Below are 21154 nucleotides of genomic sequence, written 5' to 3'. Positions count from 1 at the left end.
CTAAATAGCTGTATTAACATCTCTGAGCCTCCCTTTTTTGTTGGTAAAAGCAAAATAATAATAGTATCAAGTAAAATGTTTATATTTTGAAAAGAAATGACGGGTGGCTCAAGATAAAACCAGCACACAATAGAGATCATCTTCCCAGCATGTCACCCTTCCTCCGTGCCCTAACAGGTTATACCGGGAATACCTTGGACTGGTTTTCCAAATTCTCAGATTCACAAACTGTTGCTTATACTTTCAGATCTCTTCTTGCCTTCCCTCCCTTCCCGGACTGTCTTCCCTCTTGGTATCCTGCAATGCTTTCCCCAAGGCAACCTTGGGGGAGATGGAGTGAGGGTGGAGAAGACAGGAAGCTGGAAGCCTGGAATAAGGGCTTCGGGCTTGCTTCTCCGCCTATGTGCGTCCCTCACCCGTGCAAAAATCTGGCCAACGGTGAGGTTGTGGTCATCTCCTAGCCTAGAGGCTGCTAGTCTTGAGGAGACCCTTCCAGGAGCGCAGCCTCCTAACATGCCGCCTTTCGTGATCCCCAGTTCGGAAGAATACCTCCCTTGCCCGGCTCCAGTGTCCCTTCAGTCCGTTCTGCTGCCTCAAGTATTTCACTTCTGGTGGCCTCAGCTCAGAGAAACCCCCGCGGAATCCAGTGAGCCTCTCCCCGCAACTCCTGGGAAGTGGGGCGGGGTGAAGTGGAAGACAGACAGAGATTGTGAAGGCGGCTGGAGGGTGGGGCAAGAGATCCGAGCTGGGGCGCTTTTGTGACCCAAGTCCCCTGGCCCTAGCTAAATGTCAGCGGTAGCCCGGAAATTGGGGGAGCTGAAGATGAGTTTTGGGGCGCCACTGCCTCTGTTCCTTTAAGGAGCCGCTGTTTAGCATTCCTGCCGCTGCTGCTGCCGCTGCTTAATGCTGCGCGCTGATTGGCTGGAATCAACTGAGACGGGAGCCAGGGAGAGATGCTCTTGACTCCACTCAGATCCATCCTGGGGACCAGTGTAGGAGCGGTCCTCGCAGCGCTCAGTCTCTGCCCGGGTTCCCACTTCTCCTTTGCCGCTGGGCCTTGGCCCAGGAGCCAAGACGGGCGACACGGAGCCGCCAGTGCTGGAAGGGGAGCCATGGGTGCGGGGCAGTGTGGGGGCAGAGGCCCCAGGACGCCCGCCTGGTCCCAGGCCCCGCTCCGCCAGGGCGCCTCCACGGGTGCCCCCTGCTTCTTGGTCCGAGCAGTGCGAGTGTGCCCGGGAGCCCAGCGGCGGCGGTGCCGTGGATGCCGGCGTGGGCTGGGGGGTGCGGGCCGTGGGGAGCAGTGCTATGCATAAGCACCAGCACTGCTGTAAGTGCCCTGAGTGCTATGAGGTGACCCGCCTGGCCGCCCTGCGGCGCCTGGAGCCTCCGGGCTATGGGGACTGGCAGGTGCCTGATCCCTATGGGCCAAGTGGAGGCAACGGAGCGAGCGCAGGTTATGGGGGCTACAGCTCGCAGACCTTGCCCTCGCAGGCGGGTGCCACCCCGACGCCCCGGACCAAGGCCAAGCTCATCCCCACCTGCCGGGATGTGGGGCCGGTGCCCCCCAAGCCAGTCCCGGGCAAGAGCAACCCCAAACTCAACGGCAGCGGCCCCGGCTGGTGGCCCGAGTGCACCTGTACCAACCGGGACTGGTATGAGCAGGTATGGAAGAGCGGAGCGGCGGGGGCCGTGGGGGAACCCACCGTGCCTGGGGCGGAGGCGAGGGGTTTGCCATAGAGACAAGGGCTTCCTGGACCCTGAGTCCCAGTGTTGCAGCGGGGACAAGATGGTTGGTGGTTGGAAATTTGTGCTTCCCTATGTGTCTCTTTGGGGTGGGGTGGGGGGCTTCATCGGGAAGGGTTGGGGAGGAGCTGTGTGTGTCAGGGGGTGAAGTATGGTGCAGGGGCACATTTTCCGGCGGGGGGGGAGAATGGGGTTTGTCTCAGTGCAGGGGTTGAACAGTATCTCTGTCTGGCAGAGGGCGGGAGGTTTTGCGGGGGCTGTGTGTGGTGTGTGTCTCCACAGGAGGGGAGGAGGGGGCCTGATGCTCTGCGTAGGGGGGACATGTGTGTGTATGTTGAGGTGTGTGGAGAAAGGCAATGGGGCTCTTGTTCATCTATGTACAGGAGCCCAGGAAGCCGGCTTGTCGAGCTTCCATGAAGCGCGCTGCCGTGAGCCCCTCTCCTGCCCCAGTCCCTTTGTGTGAATGTGCACATGGACGTGTGGGGCTGTCTCTCTGAATGTGGAGGTGTCTCTGTAGACGAGGCTGCAGGGATGGCTGTGTTGTCCTGTGTATGTGGCTGCATGTACATATGTATGTGAGCCTGGGGCTGCAAGTGTGTGTCTGTGCCTGTGCCTGTGTGTGTGTTTGTGTGTGTGTGTGACTGTGGAGTCCCTGGTGAGAAGCGCTTGACAGGCAAGGGAGGGGAAGGAGAAGAGGCGAGAGGCACATCCCAGGCAAGGGCTGAGAGGCTGCTGAGAAGGACGGACTCTTTTGTCCAAGCAGCTCTGAAAGTGTGTGTGTATGTGTGTGTGTGTGTGTTTGTGTGTTTGTGTGTGTGGGGGGGTGGACTAAAGCAAGCTTTCTTGATCAGGAGCAGGCAGAGTGCCTGGAGCGAAGCAAGGGGCAGCTGCCTTGGTGCGGGAACTGGCCCTATTGGGGCATGTCACCCTTGGGCATGTCCCCCCCTCCTGTGAGAGAACTTGCCCCCACCCCCAGACCTGACTTGGCACAGATTGGGAACCCCTGGGTGCTGGGCAAAACTCCGGCTTCCACTCCCAGCCTAAACTGCCAGCTTAGAAAATGGAAGGAGCATCTGTGGGAGAAGCAGCAAAATGGAGGCTGGGCCAGCAGAGCCAGGTTCCTGGCACGCAAGGCAGAGGGCCCGTTCTCTTCTTTGGCTCTGCAGCCCCCAGGGTAGGGAGAGAGGAGGAGAAGTCTTTGCTGATGAGGGCAGGTGTTAAATGCCCTAAGCTGGTGACCGACAGTTCTGGCGCCTCTGTCCTCTGGGGATAGGATGCGCTCCCATTCAGAAGCAAAGGTGGGGACTTCCTGGCAAGAGGAGCGCTGGCCTTCTGTGTGCCAAACTTATTGCTTCCCATGTCCCTTGCCTTGACCCCTGTCCTTACCAGCGAGTTTCCTTCCTCCTCTCCCCCTCTATCCTGGGGACACTGCCTTTGCAAACAGTCTCTTAGGCTTGTCTTGCTCAGCTGGAAGACAAATGCCGGTCCCAAGGCTTGACCAGTTGGTCAAGGTTTCTTCGCCTGTGCTGATTTGTGGATAGCTCCTGGCCCTGGGAGCTCAGTCCCTGAAAAGGGGTGACAGTGGCAGACTGGAGGGTGAATTGTGGGAGCTGGAAGTTTCTGGATCTTACTGGAGCTGGGCTTAAAAACTGACTTATCACATGTGGGTAGCCCCGGTCCAGCAGATGCACTGAGGGGTCGCATGCTGTCTTTCTGCCTCACATGCTGTCTTTCTGCCTCTGTGTCTGTTGCATGCTACTTCCTGAAACGGTGTTGCTTTAGGGGCTCTAAAGAGCCATTGCTTCTTTCTCCTGAGACCAGGTAGGAGAGTGTGGTTACAGATAGCGTCCTCCCACTAACTCCTAGAACTGTAGAGGGGAGAGTTCTGTACTAGGTCCAGAAAGGGGGTTGTCATTCCCCACCCCCACCATCCAGTTTTCTCCCCCTTTCCTCATGCCTCGGATCTCAAGCTACATGGGATAGAGGTGGAAGAGAGAAGCAGAGCAGGGTCTGTATTTGAGTCTCTACACTGCGTTTCCAGCTTGCCTCTTGCCAGCAATTGGCCAGAGGTCAGGAAAAGAGCAACACAGCCAGAGCAATATGGAGGTGGAGGGCATAGAATATGTGAAGGAAAAGGTCAGAGGGCTCCCCATTCTAGTTAGCTCCCTCTGGAATCAGTTTTACTTGTCAGTGGCCATAACTGGATCCCGCCTGAGAAGCCATTTCTGTGGGTTGCTCAGACCAACACTGTTTCCACCCACTTTCCTTGCTCCAGGGTTATAGCACATGGAAAGGCCAGACTTGGGAGCTAGAGAGAGTATAGCAGGTAGGACACTTCCCTTGCATGTAACCAACCTGTGTTTGACCGTAAACCCTGGGTACTGCTGGGTTTGATCCCAAAACCAAAAGATAAAAAAGGAGGGAAAGAAGGAAGGAAGGGAGGAAGGGAGAAAAGAAGGATGAAAGAAAGAAAGAAAGAAAGAGAGAAAGAAAGAAAGAAAGAAAGAAAGAAAGAAAGAAAGAAAGAAAGAAAGAAAGAAAGAAAGAAAGAAAGAAAGAAAGAAAGAAAGAAATGGAAGGGAGGAAGAAAGGAAGGGAGGAAGAAAGGAAGGGAGGAAGAAAGAAGGGAGGAAGGGAGGAATGTTAGACTGTTGGTAGTCAAGTCTTGCACCATCCATCAGCTCCCTCTTTTCAGAAATATTGTCCCAGTCCTTTCCCTGGCTTTCCTTTGACTCCTAACCAGATTTACCTGGCACTTTCACTGGGTACACGAAAAGCTTGAAATCAAAGGCACCCTGAAAAAATGAATTTGGCGATGGGTTGGTGAGGTGGGGGTGGTGCGGGGAGATAGGTTAAAAGGTTGGAGTGCATGCTATCCATGCTGGAAACCCAGTTTGTATGCCAACACTGCCTGGTTCCCAGAGCACTTCCAGGCATAACGCTTAAGTGGGAAAAAAGCAAAAAATGGAAGAAAGAAAAAACATGGATTTGGACTTTAACTCCATCTGCCTATATGAGAAAATGGGTTCATGGGACAGAGAAGGAAATATAAAATGAGACTTCAGGGGTGCCTCTGAAGGAGATAACTTGATTTTTGCCATGAGTTCTGCTGGGGAAGAGGATGAGTGACCCAAATGTTTGTAGACTGTGTTCATCAGAAGAGCACTTGGAGGGTCCAGGGATGAGGCTCAGTGGTAGAGCACTTGCTTTGCATATGTGAGCACCTTGGTTCAACCCATGGCACCACACACAAAATAGGCCCTGGATTTCCAGGCTCTTCTTTTTACTCTGCCACTGGCTTCCATTTTGCTCTGAGGCTCAGTCGTTGTCCTTCCTGGATCTCAGTGACACCATCCGACACAGGAAAGAGGAATTGGTTAACTTGATGTCTTAAACAATCAGAGCTGATTGCTTTAGCTGATGTCTACTGTTTTTCCAGTTCTCATAGTGTAATCCCCAATCCAGGGACAGAATGATCCAGATCCTGCGTGTGGGCATGACTTGGCCACCAAATTCCACTTTGGCCATGCCCCTCATGGCAACCCTATGCCCCTTTTAGTCAATCCCAAGTCCATGGAGTTCAATCTCTCCATGAGTGCCACACTAGCCAACTCAGTTTGGATAATCGATTTTGCCTCCATGGTTTGCCCTGATAAAGTGGAAATTAGTGGGGGAAGTGTGGTCAGAGTCAATCTAACCCTGTCTGTGTGACCAGGAAGTATAAGGCACTCTTATCTTGGCGCAGGGAGGGCTAGGTTAAATAGACAGTTGGGAGGATAGCAGACAGTTAGAAAAAATGATTGTGTCTTTCTCTAGGTGAATGGCAGCGATGGCATGTTCAAGTATGAGGAGATAGTACTTGAACGGGTAAGTGAGCCAGTGGGCAATTAAACGTTTGAACCACGGGAGGGGACGAACCCCGAACCTCTGTCTCAGACTCATGGTGTTGGTGGTGGTGGTGGATTCCTGCCTTGAAAGCATGGGGAAATAGCGAATAAGGCTGCAGAATAACATCAATCAATCAAGCGACTCGCAAATATTAATTGACCTTGCTCACTGGAGCTTGGGGAGTTGGAAAGTGGATATCTTTGGTGAGTCCTGCCAAGCACAATGGTCAGCCTCGTTTGTGAAGCTGACTGGCTTTTGATCCATTTGTCTCAGCTGGTGAACTTGCTCTTGGGAGTTGTGGGGAGGAGAGTGTCTAGAACCTTCCTCCCTTGTGTACTCTGAGTGCCCTACCACCCCCTTCTTCAGGGCAATTCTGGCCTGGGCTTCAGCATCGCAGGTGGCATTGACAACCCCCATGTCCCTGATGATCCTGGCATCTTTATTACCAAGATCATCCCTGGTGGAGCAGCTGCCATGGATGGAAGACTGGGGTAAGACGTCTTGAAAGCAGCACAGGGACCAAGTTGGGGTCAAGTGATCATACATAGCAGGGTGATGAAGGGAGGAAGTTCGCCTGGCAAAGGAGGCCTATGGAAAGGAGGGAGGAGGAAGAGAGGAGGGGATGCTTAAGGGAAGGGGGAGATGGGGAGAGGGTACTGCAGTCTGTGTTATGCCACTTGGGCTTCCCCCACAGGGTGAATGACTGTGTGCTACGGGTGAATGAAGTGGACGTGTCGGAGGTGGTACACAGCCGGGCTGTGGAGGCATTGAAGGAGGCGGGCCCAGTGGTGCGGTTGGTGGTGCGGAGGCGACAGCCCCCACCTGAGACCATCATGGAAGTCAACCTGCTCAAAGGACCCAAAGGTGCGCCCTCTGAGTTCCTGTGCTCTGGCTGGAGTTCCCCGGCTGGCCTCCTCGCAAATGGCATCCCCCTTCCCACTTCAGCTTTCTTTCTTGGCTTCATGGATTCACCTTTGCTCACCTGGGGCTGACAACCTAGTACTTTCAGATCCTTTGGAGGAGCACCTGGGGAGTGATAGGGGTGGGTTGCATGGGCTTGGGATGGGCTGAGTGTACTGACTCCTCCTTATGGTCCTCTTGTTCTGCCTGCCAACTCCTGCCTAGGCCTGGGGTTCAGCATCGCTGGGGGCATTGGCAACCAACACATCCCAGGAGACAACAGCATCTATATCACTAAGATCATTGAAGGGGGCGCTGCTCAAAAGGATGGACGCCTACAGATCGGGGACCGGCTGCTGGCGGTGAGCTGGCACAAATGGTAGGGTGGGGAGGTGGAGCTCTGGCAGCTTCTCACTCCATCTGACCCGCACCCAGGCACTAGGCAACACAGGGCACGCTGAGGGCATCATCTAAGTTGCATGTCCCTATATACCAAGACACTAGCTCTTTTCATGACTGGAAGCCCTTATCTGGCCTACTCCTGATCCTTACTGCAGTAATCTTGGACCTCCATTAAAGCACAATTGAATTTTTCTGAAAGAAAAACTCTCAAGAGTACCATGGAGGGGTCTGATGATCTCCTACTAGCCCCAAGGCTTCTGCTCTTCTAGGTAAACAACACCAACCTGCAGGATGTGAGACATGAGGAAGCGGTGGCCTCACTGAAGAATACATCTGATATGGTCTATCTGAAGGTGGCTAAGCCGGGCAGCCTAAATCTCAATGACATGTATGCACCCCCTGACTACTCCAGCAGTATGTATCCAGATCCTTACTCACCTCCCCTAGCCTGAAGCCTTTGCCCCCTGGTTTGTGGACAGGGGACAAGCTCATACTCCTCATGGAAGGAGACAGACAGAAGATAGAGAGGAGAGAGAAAGAGATGGAGATTAGAGGCAAAGAGGAGAGAGAGTGAGAGAGAGAGAGCAAGAGAGTGAGTGAAAGAGCAAGTGAGTGAGCAAGAAAGAGAGATTCGATAACTAGTGCTCAGGAGATCTGAGTATGAATCCTAGCTCTGTCCCTTATGAGGGGGTATTCTTTTTTTGTTATTGTTGTTGTTTTGCTTTTTGGGTCACACCCAGCTATGCACAGGGGTCACTCCTGGCTCTGCACTCAGGAACCATCCCTGGCGGTGCTCAGGGGACCACAAAGGACCATATAGGGAATCAAAGCCTGGTTGGCCGTGTGCAAGGCAAATGCCCGACCCACTGTGCTGTCTCTCCAGCCCCTACGATGGGGTATTCTTGGACATGACACTCTTTGTTTTCATACTGGCAAAAGTACCTAATGATATATTTGTTGCCTTCCTCATAGAATGACTACAGGATCAAAAGATATCATGGACGACAAAACCTTTGAAAAGCTGTGTTAGGCTACAAAGATGTGAAGGGATTGTTATTAGTCACACCTCTAATCATGCCTTTCTTTGTAGACTGTTTGACTTCAGCTCTTTCTAAGACTCACAGGAGTGAGCTCAGGATTTAGAAGAGACTGTGCAGGAGGAACCCTGTGGGTGGAGTGGGGAAGAGAGGCCTGAGGAATCAGCATCCCTTGGTCTCTTTGTATATGAGATGGAGTAGGGGGGGGAGTCGGAAGGGAAGGGGTGAGGTACATGCATGGAATTCTCTCTAAACTTTCCTTTTCTTCTAGCTTTCACTGCCTTGGCTGACAACCACATAAGCCATAATTCCAACCTGGGTTATCTGGGGGCTGTGGAGAGCAAGGTTAGCTACCCTGCTCCTCCTCAAGTTCCCCCAGCACGCTACTCTCCTATCCCCCGGCACATGCTGGCCGAGGAAGACTTTACCAGGTAAGATCCCCCACACCCTTCTTCAACTGCTCTATGGATGGGGCCGAAAGGAATCTGGTGTTTGGTGACCATAGGCCTCTGTGAAGTAGAGCAAAGAGAATGATACTTGATACTCTTAGCACTTGGAGCCCTACCTAAGGAGATGCCAGGGTAAGTGCAGGGACAAGTTCCAACATCAAGGGGCGGGGGGGGGGGGCAGTGCCAAGTATGCAAGGATGTGGTGCTATGTGAAAGCAAACATAGGGCTGGGAGGCGCAGTGAAGGATGCAGGGTTTTCTTGCTCTGAGATGTGGCTGCCCCCCCCCAGCCCCCACCGCTGTCATCACCCCACGTATTAGAGCCAAAAGCCGTTCAGCTGTTGTGTGGTTGGTGGGAAGCTGACAGGCTGGCTTCAGAGGAATCCGCCCCACCTCATTGTGGTGGCAGCAGCCGCAGCAGTGGAACTGGTCGGGCCGGCCCGGGTTCTGGGGGCCAGGCTTGTGGGGTGGGGCCCGGTGTGCTGGCTGTAGTGGAGCCGGAAGGGTAGGCGGTCGGGGGAAGAGCCAAAGGAGCCATGGAGAGAGCACGCAAGTTCTCAGGCTCTGGCTTGGCCCTGGGCTTGGGCTCAGCCTCGGCTTCGGCCTGGAGAAGAGCTTCGCAGCGGTGGGCCTGGCCGCTCCGCTCCCTGCGGCCCGGAGGGGATGCCAGGTAGGAGGATAGGGAGGGCTGCCGGCCCACAGGGCGGGAATTCAGGGAGGGCTGGACACACCTGGAATGCTCAGGAAGTAAGGAGGGGACTTGGACTTGGGGCTTTTTTTTTTAAATGAAGATGCTGAAAGGGGCCCGTCAGCTGGGCAAGTGTGCTGGGAGTCGGGTGTACGGACGGAGATAAATGACGGCTCTTCTTCTCCATGGACACTGGGGCTGTTTTCAGCATAGGTGTTCCGAGGTGGTTAGTTGTAGTCAGAGTGTTTTTTGGGACTTTATTCCTCTTCTTGGACCCCAAAGCTCCTTTGGGGTGCCTGAGATCTCTTTCTCCTGGTCGCCCACATCCCAGGGGTAGTTGGTATCTAAATCTGGGGTGGAGGAAGAGAGGAGGAGGGGTCAGAGTTTGGTGGGTGAGATTTTGACTTCAGAGAAGCATGAATAAAGTAAGTATGCCCGTTTTTCTTTGTTTAGTTTTGGTTTTGAGGACCCACCCAGCAGTGCCTAGGCCTAATTCTTAGTTCTGTGCTCAGGGATCACTGCTGGCGGTTCTTGGGGTTGAATCCACGTCAGTCACATGCAAAGCAGTAGCCTTATATGCTGTACTATCTCTAGGGTCTGAGTACACTTATCTTTGTAGATAGTGAGAGCCCTCAAATCCCGGGTGATTCCACTTGCCCGAAATAGTTCCCTTTCTTATAGCCCAGTGTCCGTCACACTAACTGGAAGGACAGAAGGTGCAGAGAAAGAGGACCAGTGAGTGGGTTCTGAGGCCCGGACTCGAGGGCCCCTAGACTCTATGGATTAGGTGAATTGAGAGAAAAGAGGAGCATGGGAAGTTGACTCAGGAAGAAGGGAGGGAAGAGGAACAGAAGTTTGGCACCTGGCAGGAAGTAGCAGCTAAGCAGCTTTCAGAAGAGAAAGATATCCAGCACTGGGGCCCAGTTTCTTGTAGAGAAGTTTCCCAAACGAGTGATTCTGCCTCTTTGGGGGGCTGCTGGAATGAGTGGGGGTGCGTGTGGTATCCTCAGGTACAAGTTGGGGAGTGCTTTGTTTACTGAAAGAAGGTAGCGATCCAGGGGAAACTGAGCAATTGACTTTTTCTGAAAAGGAGTCAGTAAGGCAAACAAGCTTAGGGACTTAGGAAGTTCGGAAGCAACGCGGGCCTTTTCCTGTTGGCCCTCACAGGCACAACAGATGATACCTACCTCGTCCTTATTCTACCGTTCCTTCCCCACCAGAGAGCCTCGCAAGATCATCCTACACAAAGGCTCCACAGGCCTAGGCTTCAACATCGTAGGAGGAGAGGATGGAGAAGGCATTTTCGTCTCCTTCATTTTGGCAGGAGGCCCAGCTGACCTAAGTGGGGAGCTACGCAGGGGAGACCGGATCTTATCGGTGAGGAGACAAACGCAAGGTGGGAGGAGGGGAGCGATGGCAATCCAAAGAGGAGAGAGGCACATGTTGCTTCTTCAAAGGAATTAGTATTGTGATGGGGGAAGGGGTAAGAATTTAAGAAAGTGGAATTCACTCTATCCTTAGCGAGGGAGTGCGGGCCAGAGCAGACCAGTGAACCTTGAGGAGAAAATGAATACCTCTTGGATTTTAGCCCCGCTTGGCATTTGACCCCTACCTACAAACATAAATATTATATGGGAGTTCTATCCTTTGCTCTTATCTCCGGGGCAAGAATGGGATACTAAGAAAGGCATCGGGACATGAATGGCGGTGGGCTACCCACCTCCCTCTCCTAATTGCTACCACCACCTCGCTTGCTTTGGGGTTGGCTCATGGTGCCTATCTTTGGACAGGTGAATGGCGTGAACCTGAGGAACGCAACTCACGAGCAGGCTGCAGCTGCTCTGAAACGCGCCGGCCAGTCAGTCACCATCGTGGCCCAGTACAGACCTGAAGGTAGGAGAGATGATGTGGGGGATTCAGAATTGTGCAGAACGGGGGCTGGAGCAATAGCAATAACAATAGTAATAGCAATAGCACAGCGGGGAGGCCGTTTGCCTTGCACGCGGCCAACCTGTGTTCGATTCCCAGCATCCCATATGGTCCCCTGAGCACTGCCCGGGGGTAATTCCTGAGTGCAGAGCCAGGAGTGACCCCTGTGCATCGCTGGGTGTGACCCCTCAAAAAAATTAAAAAAAAAGAATTGTGCAGAATGGTTCTTTTTTTTTCTCTTGGCCATTAACAAGGTCACGCTGGCAGCCTCAACGAGGCCATCTCTTTTCTCAGCCCCCTCGTCTTCTGCACACTTGATCTCAGCCGAAAGGCCGAGCGGCGATGCCCCCGCGCCTTCTGGGCTGGGCTGGGTTTGGGCAGCCTGGGGGTTAGGCCGGCCCGGGAGAGCCGCCTCCCAGCGCTGCAGTGCAGCGGAGGCCCGGTAGCGGGCAGCAGCCTGCGGAGACTGGCGCGAATGGGGAAAGGGGAGGGGGCGGAGGCCGCGGTGGAGGCTCTCGGAGGCCGACCCAGACCCGTGTGCCCCTGAGCCGAAGGCCGCCTTCGACGGGCCTCCGGGAGCAGCGGGCGGGACGCACGAGTTCGGCCCGCACCGTTCTGGTGGCCTGTCCCGTCCCCGTCGCAGGGGGAAGACAGGGAGAGCGGCCCGCGCGCGCCGCCCAGGTGATGCTGAGCGCTAGCGGCAGGCCGTCGGCACGGCGCCCGACCGGCTCGGGGGTTCCGGAGGGGCGTTTTCTTTGTGCGCTCCGGCACCGGGCCGGGGGGGTGGGCCGGTAGGGGCGGGGCCGGCTATGCAAATGAGGGCGCTCGATTGGCTGCCGCCCGCCGGGGCCAGGTGCCGAGGTGAGCCGCGCGCCGCGGGGAGGCGCGGCCCAGCCAACCGGCCGCCGGGGAGGCATCCGGCCGCACGCCCCGCCCCCTGACCCCGCCGAGGGCTGCGGGCGCGCCTTCCCCCCCCCACGTCCCGCGCCTCCGGCGTCTCCTCCCCTGCGCGCTCCCTCCGGCTCCCTCCTCCCGGGCGCCCCCGCTTTGTGTCCCCGCACGGCACCGAGGGGCCGGCGGGAGCGGGCGCTGCTCGGCCCCAGACCTGCACTCCGACCGGGCGCCAGGTGAGGTGGGGCGGACCGGCGATCAGGTCCCCCCGTCGTCCCCCCCCACCCCGGCCTCTCTCTAGTTCTCTCTGGGACTCTCTCTTCCAACACTGCGCCCCTCGTTCCGCGCCAGCCCGCCCCCCCCCCGGCCCGCGCCGCATTCCGTTTGCAAGCCCCCCGCTGAGGTCGGGCTCCCCCGCGCCTCTCCTCTCTCCTCGGGGGGAGGGGCGCCCCGTCTGGCCATCACCTCTCCCCCCACCGGGGAGCCGTGCCCCCCCTTTTTTTGCAGCCCGGGGCCTCCTTCCTTGTCCGCAGCGGCACCCCGGCAGCTCTCGAATCCCTCACCTCAGGGTAATTTTCGACACCCGCCCCCCCTCCGCCCCCGGCACGCTCCCAGCCACCCGGCGGACTTGGCACCCGCCGGGAACACCGCCCCGGCCCGGGCGCCCGCGGGCCCCGCACCCCCGCTTTTGTCTGCGAGCGCCTGTGGGGCTCCCGAGCGACGTTTGCGGGGTGCCCGTTTGCCAGCCGCGCAGGCCTTTGTTCCCCCCATCCCCCGGGGCCGAGGGACCCTGCCCGCGGGCAGGTGCTCGGCTTTCCCGGGCCGGAGGAAAGTTGCGGGGAACCTGTTGCGAAGCGCGCGGGGATGGGAAGCTCTTAGCCGGGTCCTTGGCGCGCGCCCCTAGCCTGGCTCTGGCTCAGGACTCTGGCCCAGAGGCGCAAGAGCTGGACGAGGGACCTGCCCGTTTGGCAGTCGACCCCTGGGAGCGGGAGCAATGTGTGGGGAGGCGCCTTCCCGGAGAGCTTTTTGGTCCCAGGAAATGCATGGCAGAGAGGGAGGTCCCGGGACACTTGGCGTCATTGATCCCCATGTTTGGAGTTCAGGTCCCCGCCAGGAAAGGCACCTTCGGGTTATTGCTCTCCTGGTGGCTGCTTGTGTGCTGTTTGCTTCTCCGTCAGAGTCAGACCAGCAGCTGATTTTTGTTCACCACCAATACTTGTTCATTTCAGGCCCCCCGCTTCAACATAGACGCTCTGCAAAGAAAATGGTTTCTCTTGCATTTGTGTGTGTGTGTGTAGGAGAAAATGATCTGTTCTTTCGCTTTTGTTCTGATATGCACATAGAAACAATACTGTGAATACGGTAGAAGCTGTTGACTACATACTTCTGCGAGTTTTGTTGGGGGCAATGTAACTGGTTCGCATACAAAGCTCCAGGTTGTATAGCATGGAGAGATTTCTGCAGTGCTCATGGCTCTGAGCTTATTTCTGAGAGCGTGTGAGGTTTGTGGAGGTGCTCCCTTGGAGGAGATCTTTCTACCACTTGCTAGACACGGGTTGAGGATCTACTTGCGCCTTTGTTGCAAAGGTTCTCCATCTTTGCCCCTCCATCTCCTTTCTTTGCTTTGGTCAAGCCATCAAGGGACCAACTGCAAAAGCTTTGATTTTTCTCTCGTTCCATAAAACAGGCCTTTAGAAACAGATCCAGAGGGACGCTAAAGCATTCTGTGTTGCACTCTCATTTTCTCTAATAAATGGCTAGTTTTTCAAAATAAGGACTCCATATTGCTCATTTTATAAATATCTGAAATACTGTGCTTTGGAAGATTGCATCATGTGGGTATTTACAAAATGAATAATCCAAATATATGTCTGTTGGCTAAATGGCAGAGACGGCACATGTTACTGGCCAAGTGAATGTTCATTATTGGATTTTTTTCAGCACAGAATGTAAGAGCTAGAAATATCACATGGTTCTTCAACCCTTCATTGTGTAGCTCAAAACAGCAGCAGGATAGCAAGGGCATGACTTACTTAAGGTCAGGAGAGGAATGTAGCCGAGGGTCAGCCAATCAGTTTAATCCCGAGGTCATTGAGTTGGGACAAATCATGCTTGGGAATACCAAGGATACCTAAGACCTCGTTAGAGCAGAGAAAAACCGGAGAGGTACTGGGAAAGCCATAGAATGACTAGCTTAAATGTATGTGAAAGATTATATGTATCTTTATTATGTGTAAAATATATGGATCGTGCAGATTAGCATGATAATGATGGTGGCCACCAGCACCTTTACAAAGCCAGTGTAGCCTTTAGCTAGATATCCTTTGGTGTGAGAGCTTAAAAAACAGCTTTGACTAATTAGAGCAGAGTAAACAATTTTACCCCAGTTTCAGTTTAAAACAGCTTCATTTGGAAATTATTCACAATACCAAACAGCTCAACCATTTCAGTGTATGAACCAATGACTTTTAATTTATTCCCAGCATTTCGCCTCTATCATCACAGTCAATTTTACAACATTGTAAATATCCCTCTCAATACAGAGAAAGAGGATATAAACATTTAAAAGGTGAGACACTGAGAACTGTTGCTTCCTGAGTGACTCCCTTGAACACGCAAGGGCTGAATGGCTGCTTGGTGGGAATGTTCTAATCTCAAGATGCTTTCATATCTGTCCTTTGCCAAATTAACGTGAATTAAACCCTTAATGATGTATTAAAATGGTATTTTTTTCAATTTGAACTTTGTTTTGTGGCTAGCATGGGTACTTGACAAGTATTTTGTGGCGAAGCTTTGGAAAAACATTAAAGCAGAAATAGAAATGCTAAATAATAAGCTACTACAGTGAGAGATGTTGTTTAATAGTTTAATTTCTGATTTCTCCAAAATTGTTTGTGGACACGGCAATCCTACCTATTAGCTAAAAATAGCATGATGTTCTTGGGCATGTATAATCCTGCTTAAAATTCAAATTAAAAATTTTAAGAGCTAGCTTTTGGCAAAAGCTCTTTTCCTATCCTAAAATGAAAAATATTTTTCTGTGACTTAGAAATTGCTCTACCAGGAGAAGGGTGGGCTTCTTGTGATAACATTCTGATTCAGAAACCTGTCTTCAACTTTTCCCTACTAGTTGCTTTGTATCAGTCTCTGTTTATAAACCCGGCTAGTATTTTTCTGGAAAACCCTTTTATTTTTAGAGGAGAACCTGAACCCCTAGTCAGGGAATGAGCCAGAATTTGATCAAAGGAATTAAACTGGGAACTGATCCTTTGTGATGAGTTTTTCAACTGGGGTGTGAATCTAGACAGACTGGGGGTCCAGGGATTGAGAAAGTTTAAGAGTGATTCCATACTCACTTTAAAGTGCTGAAAAAGCACTTTCACCATGCCATACCTAGGTAAATCTCAGAAGAGTTAAGGATAAGGGTTGATAATAGTTTGAAAACATAAAAAGGATATTTCCCTCATAACATTTAAATGGTTCATCTTGTCTCCTCCTGTTCAAGAATGAAGGATGTAAATGTAGCTGCTAGCCTATCAGCATGATCTCTCTTACAGAGGTGAAAGCTTATCAAGGCAAAGAATCAAAGTCCTGAAATTCTTATGCAACCCTAAGAGAAGGCTAACACAGGGATGCAAAAAATGACTTCTTGCTAACAGCATTCTATTACTGAATAATTTGAAGACAGGTTCATTGCTGTGTTCCTAGCACCTGGTTCAAAGCTTTGAACATGGTTCCTTGAATTGAATTATTGAGTATCTTTCTGTTTCTGATTACTTTGTAAACGATCCTCCTCAGGATATCCCTGTGGAGAGGTGGTGTTATCTTTGTTTTACAAACAAAAAAGTGAAGTAACAGACAGAAGTTGAATGACATAAGGTTATTTATCTCGAACGTCAGATTTTCCCAGAATTGGGGACATACGGGTCTTAGCACTAGACTGAAACTACCTCCTGCCATAGCTGACGAAGTCTTAGCCACTCTTCCCTATCAAGATACATCTGGACACAGCAATTAATTTTAGAACATTTTCACCATCCCCCCCAAAACTACACAGCCTTTAGCTGTCACCTCTCAACCTCCTCACCCCCCTCAATGCTAAGCAAACACTAATCTACTTATCGCTATGGATCTCCCAATTTTGAACAGTTTGCATACATGGATTCATATATTTGGTCTTTTGTGATCTGCTATTTTCACTTAACATAGTGTTTTCAAGGTACACTGTCTTACAGCATGTGTTAATGCTTCATTTTATGACTGAATAATATTCTATTATATATACCATATTTTGTTTACCTATTCATCACTTGATGTAAATTTGGGCTGTTTCTACTTAGTTGAATAACTGTTCTGTGAAGATATGTATGAAAGTTTTGTATGGACATGGGTTTTCATTTCTCTTGGGTATACCTACTGGATTGTCTGGCAACTTGATATTTCACCTTTTGAGGAATAACCAGGTTGTCTTCCATAATGAAGGCACTATTGCACATTCCCACCATCTGTGTGCGGGTTCCATTTTGTTCATAGGCTGGACAAGACTCATCAGTCTTTTTTGGTGGGGGAGGGGGAAGTTGTATCGGTCTCTGTAAACTCAACTAGTGTTTTTCTGGAAAACCCTTTTGTTTATTTTTATTTTTGACTTTTTGCTTTTTGGATCATATCCAGTGATGTTCAGGGTTTACTCCTGGCTCTGCACTCAGGAATTACCTGGTAGTGTTTGGGGTACCATATGGGATTCTGGGGATTGAACCCGGGTAGGCTACATGCAAGGCAAACACCTTACCTACTGTACTGTAATTCTGGCCTACCCTTTTGTTTTTAGAGTAGAACCCAACCTAAGGGTTCAGGTTGGTCCAGTAGATATGGGAAGGTGGTGTATTCTCTGCAGTATTCAGCAGTTGCTCCCAGTGGTATCCTCAGGGAAACATAAGGGGATCAAACTTGGATCTCAATTTGTAAAACATGCACTCCAGCCCTTTGTACGACTTCCTTGGCCAGATATTAGCTTTTTTGTTCTAGCTGGACTGGTAGAATTCAAATGCTGCATCACTGTGGTTTTTAATGCCATCTCTCTGATGTTTAATGATGTTGTGTATCTGTTTTTTTGTGTGCTTGCAGTGTTTCATGTTGTTTTTCTTTCCTTGGTTCCCTAATGTGATTCCTGCTCTTCGCAAATTGACTTGAGACCTGAGAGAGCAAGCTTACTTTGCTGTTATTCAGGTGATTAAAGGGAAGCAGGACTGTGTGCTTCAGGGGTTTGAGGACTGAGTGCAGATAATTTGGGCGAAGGATGCTGACTTGATACAAATGATAGGGCCCACACTATTTTAAAACAGCTTTTTCACATAGCATACAGTTCACCTATCTACAGTGTACAATTCCATGGTGTTTGAAATGTATAGAGTGGTACATATGTCACCACAATCAACTGAGAACGTCTTCCTCACTGCAGAAACTATGTCCCCTTAGCATTGCCACGCCTTGCCCCCTACTAGCTTGTGTAGATAACACAACACAAATCTACTTTGTCTCTATGAAGTTACCTTTTCTGACAGTTTCATATGAATGGAGTCATGCGTCCTGTCCCCTTTTGTCTCTGGCTTGTCTCTCTAACATAATGTTTTCAAGATTTACTCAAAGCATGGTTTTAAGACTCAGTCATGTTCTATCCCATGATTATACCACATTTTATTTATCCATTCTTCAGTTGATTGGACATTTGGATTATTTATGTCTTTCGACTCTTATAAATAGGTTATTGTGAACATTTGTAAATTAACTTTGTATTTTGATTTGGTCATGCTCTCTCTCTCCTTTTTTTTTTTTTGATTTTTGAGCCATAGCTTTCTGTGCTCAGGACTTACTCCTGGCTCTACACTCAGGAATCACTTCTGGCGGTTATTGGGGGGACCACATGGGGTGCTGGGGATTGAATTTATGTGCTGTGTGCAAGGCAAGAACGCTCTTCCTGGTTACTGTCTGCAGTCCTTGGTTATATATTTTTAGTCCTTTAGAATAACACATACACACACATATCTGGGAATGGAATTGCCAGGTCACAAGGGAATTGAACATTTTTTGAGAAACGTACAGGTGACTGCACTCTTTTATTCATTTTTTATTGGCCACACCCTGTGGTGCTGAGCGCTTACTTCTGGTTCTGTGCCCAGGGATGACTTCTGACAGTTTTCAGGGGACCATATGTGGTGTCAAGAATTGAACTGCAGTTGGCCACTTGTTAGACAAGCACCTTACCCTGTGTGCTGTCTTGCCAGCCCCTTATTTTGTTTCATTTTATGATTTTTGGGTCATACCCAGCTGTGCTCAGGGATCAATCCTAGAGAGGATCGGGGGGTCAGGGGTCAAACTTGGATTGGCTGTTTGCAAGGCAAGTGCCTTACTTTTACCTGCTATATTCTCTGGCTCATGAACTCTTGTAGAGCTACCCTGTTTTGTAAGCTTATAGGAACAAAGACTTTAGTGTTTTTTTTTTCAGTTTTACTTCTGAGACTGAATTTCATATGTGTATATGTTTGTACTAGACTTTTCTGTCTTTCATGTAGCCCAAGGATATGGTATTTCTGTTTTCCATGTAGTCCATGGATAAAGAGTTTGCAAAGTGTTTTGGACCTAACTAGACAGATGTTTTCTTATCTTTACTAGATGGTTTGAGGCAAAAATCCTAGGAACTTTGGTATTTGTAATGAGTCAGTTCTCCTGATTGGGTAGAATGATATTGAATAATATATCACAATGAAAATAAATTAGTTTTGTTTAACCTTAGCTTTTTATGGTTTTTTTTAAAATATGTTTTGCTTATTGGTACGTTTGTTACGTTTGTTTTGCTTATTGTTATGTTTAAAGCTTTGAGCTTATAGTTCACAGTCGTGAAATTGTTTTAGAGAAATAGGGCAAGGATAATAATTGCCACTGAAGTTCAAAACATACTGCTTTTGCTCCCTTTATGTTAAAAATGTACATTAAAATTTTTATATTAAAAATATATATTAAAAAAGAGTGATAGGACAGCAGGTAGGCCACTTACCTTGCACGAAACCGACCTGTGTTCTATCCCTGGCATCCCATATAGCCCCATGAGCACCGTCAGAAGTAAATCCTGAGTGCAGAGCCAGGAGTAACACCTGAGCACTGCTGGGTGTGACCCAAAAAGCAAACACACACACACACACACACACACACACACACACACACACACACATATATATATATATATATATATATATATATATATATGTCCAGGAAGTTAGCTTAGGTGGTAGGTCACATGCCTGGCATTCATAAGACCTTGAGTTTGATCCCATCTCAAGTACTGCCTGCTTTCCCCACTTCCCAATCCTAGCACTCTAGCGCTTCTGGGTGTGACCCTGCACGGCACACTGGCTGAGCGGCATTGCACCACCATGCTCACCATTGACAGGGGTGGCACTGACACTCTTGAACTCTGCTGAGGTGACCCTTAAGAAAAAAAGAAAATTTGTGCTTTCCAATATATTTCTTGTGTGTGGGGGTGTTTGTGTGTGCAAGCTAAATTCGTTGGGAATTATTTTTGACTAGGCACCTAGGCCCCTGCGTTTTAATTCTGACTTTAATCTTTAGCTAAATAATCGAATTCTAGTCTACATTGTCTTTCTTTTTTTTTGCTTTTTGGGTCACACCTGGCGATGCACAGGGGTTACTCCTGGCTCTGCACTCAGGAATTACTCCTGGCGGTGCTCAGGGGACCATATGGGATGCTGGGAATCGAACCCGGGTCGACTGCATGCAAAGCAAACGCCCTACCTGCTGTGCTATTGCTCCAGCCCCTTTTTTTTTCTTTTTGATCAAACTCAGGGCCTTACATATGCAAGGCATGTGTTCTACCACTGAACCACATCTTCTGTCCATGCTCAGTGTTTTTCTCCTTTGTTCTGTGGTGGAAGGCAAACTCAGCTATTTTCAGGGCTTACTCCTGGTTCTCACTTAGGGATCATTCCTGGCGGACACCTGAGGGACCATACTGATGCTGGGGATTGAATCCCTGTCAGCTGTGTACAAGACAAGTGCCTTACCCGGAGCACCACCAACCCTCACTTTTCAGATACGTTAAATGACAAAACTAAGGACTAAGCCAAAGGATCTCTAATGTTCTTGTCACTCAAATTTTGTGTTAGATAAGTGGAAATGATTTACTTTACAGATTTCTATTTGTACTAAACTTACTGAATCAGTCTTGAGCTAATAAGAGTCATAGTTTAAATTTTTCTTAATTGAATCACGTGAGATGCACAGTTACAAGGTTGTTCATGTTGGGTTTCAGTTATATAATGTTCCAACACCCATCCCTTTACTAGTGTACATTTTCCACCACCAATGTCCCCAGTTTCCCTCCCACCCCCAACCCTGCTTGCCTTTGTGGCAGGCACTCCCCCCCCTCTCTCTCTCCCTCCCCCCCTCTCTCAATTTCTCTCTCTCTTTTCCTTTTGGGCATTATGATTTGCAATACAGATTAACAGTCATAGTGTAATAAAGGCCTTGTCTCTCCTTTTTGGTGATAAAACTTTCATCCTTTTGAAATGGACTTGTTTTTTACTTCCCACTGAATTTAGATATCTTTAAAAACAAAGACTCAGAGATTTAGGGATCTTTGCACTTGACAAAACTAAGTAATTGAAAAAAAGTGAGGAGCAACCAGAGAGATAGTTCAGTGAGTAGTGCACTTGCCTTGCACATGGCAAACATGGTTTCCATCTCCAGCACCCGCATAGGGTCCTCCAAGCACTATCAGGAGTAGGCCCTGAACCCATCTGGTGTGGCATAAGCCCCCTCCCATGAAAAATTAAAAAATGTGAGCAGAGCCAGAGAGATAGCTCCATAGCTCAGTGCTTTGCATGCAGGAGTCCTGGCTCCACATGGTCCCTCAAGCACTACCAGGAGTGACTCCCAAGTAAAGAGCTAGGAGTCATCCTGGAGCATCATAAGGTATGACCTCAAAATTAGGAGAACAGGGGCCGGAGCCATAGCACAGCGGGTAGGGCATTTGCCTTGCATGCGGCCGACCCGGGTTCGATCCCTGGCATCCCATATGGTCCCCCAAGCACCGCCAGGAGTAATTCCTGAGTGCAAAGCCAGGAGTAACCTCTGAGCATCGCTGGGTGTGACCCCCCAAAAAAAAGCAAAAAAAAAATCAGGAGAACAAGAGAAGAAAATGTTTTGCATATATAT

At 50.2% G+C, this 21154-nt stretch overlaps 1 protein-coding gene across 4 annotated transcripts in view; it reads left to right on the top strand.

Moving 5' to 3' along the window:
• The first annotated feature begins 934 nt into the window (after window positions 1–934).
• DLG3 (discs large MAGUK scaffold protein 3) overlaps window positions 935–21154 on the top strand; it is a 77057-nt gene continuing 56837 nt past the window's right edge. Inside the window, exons 1-9 of one of the 4 annotated variants that reach the window (XM_012934325.2) lie at window positions 935–1662; window positions 5560–5610; window positions 5998–6122; window positions 6326–6495; window positions 6757–6893; window positions 7203–7347; window positions 8242–8401; window positions 10327–10483; window positions 10897–10999. In XM_012934325.2, the coding sequence (XP_012789779.1) occupies window positions 1306–1662; window positions 5560–5610; window positions 5998–6122; window positions 6326–6495; window positions 6757–6893; window positions 7203–7347; window positions 8242–8401; window positions 10327–10483; window positions 10897–10999 (1405 nt within the window). In that variant the 5' untranslated portion in view covers window positions 935–1305. Of the gene's footprint in view, window positions 1663–5559; window positions 5611–5997; window positions 6123–6325; window positions 6496–6756; window positions 6894–7202; window positions 7348–8241; window positions 8402–8593; window positions 9089–10326; window positions 10484–10896; window positions 11000–21154 lie in introns of those variants that run through there. The other 3 variants (XM_055120252.1, XM_004615758.2, XM_004615759.2) reach the window with 3 other exon arrangements.

This window comes from Sorex araneus, chromosome X, assembly GCF_027595985.1.
Source record: "Sorex araneus isolate mSorAra2 chromosome X, mSorAra2.pri, whole genome shotgun sequence".
NCBI lineage: Eukaryota > Metazoa > Chordata > Mammalia > Eulipotyphla > Soricidae > Sorex > Sorex araneus.
Note: the sequence above shows the minus strand (reverse complement) of the source record. Positions and strands in the feature narration are given on the sequence as shown.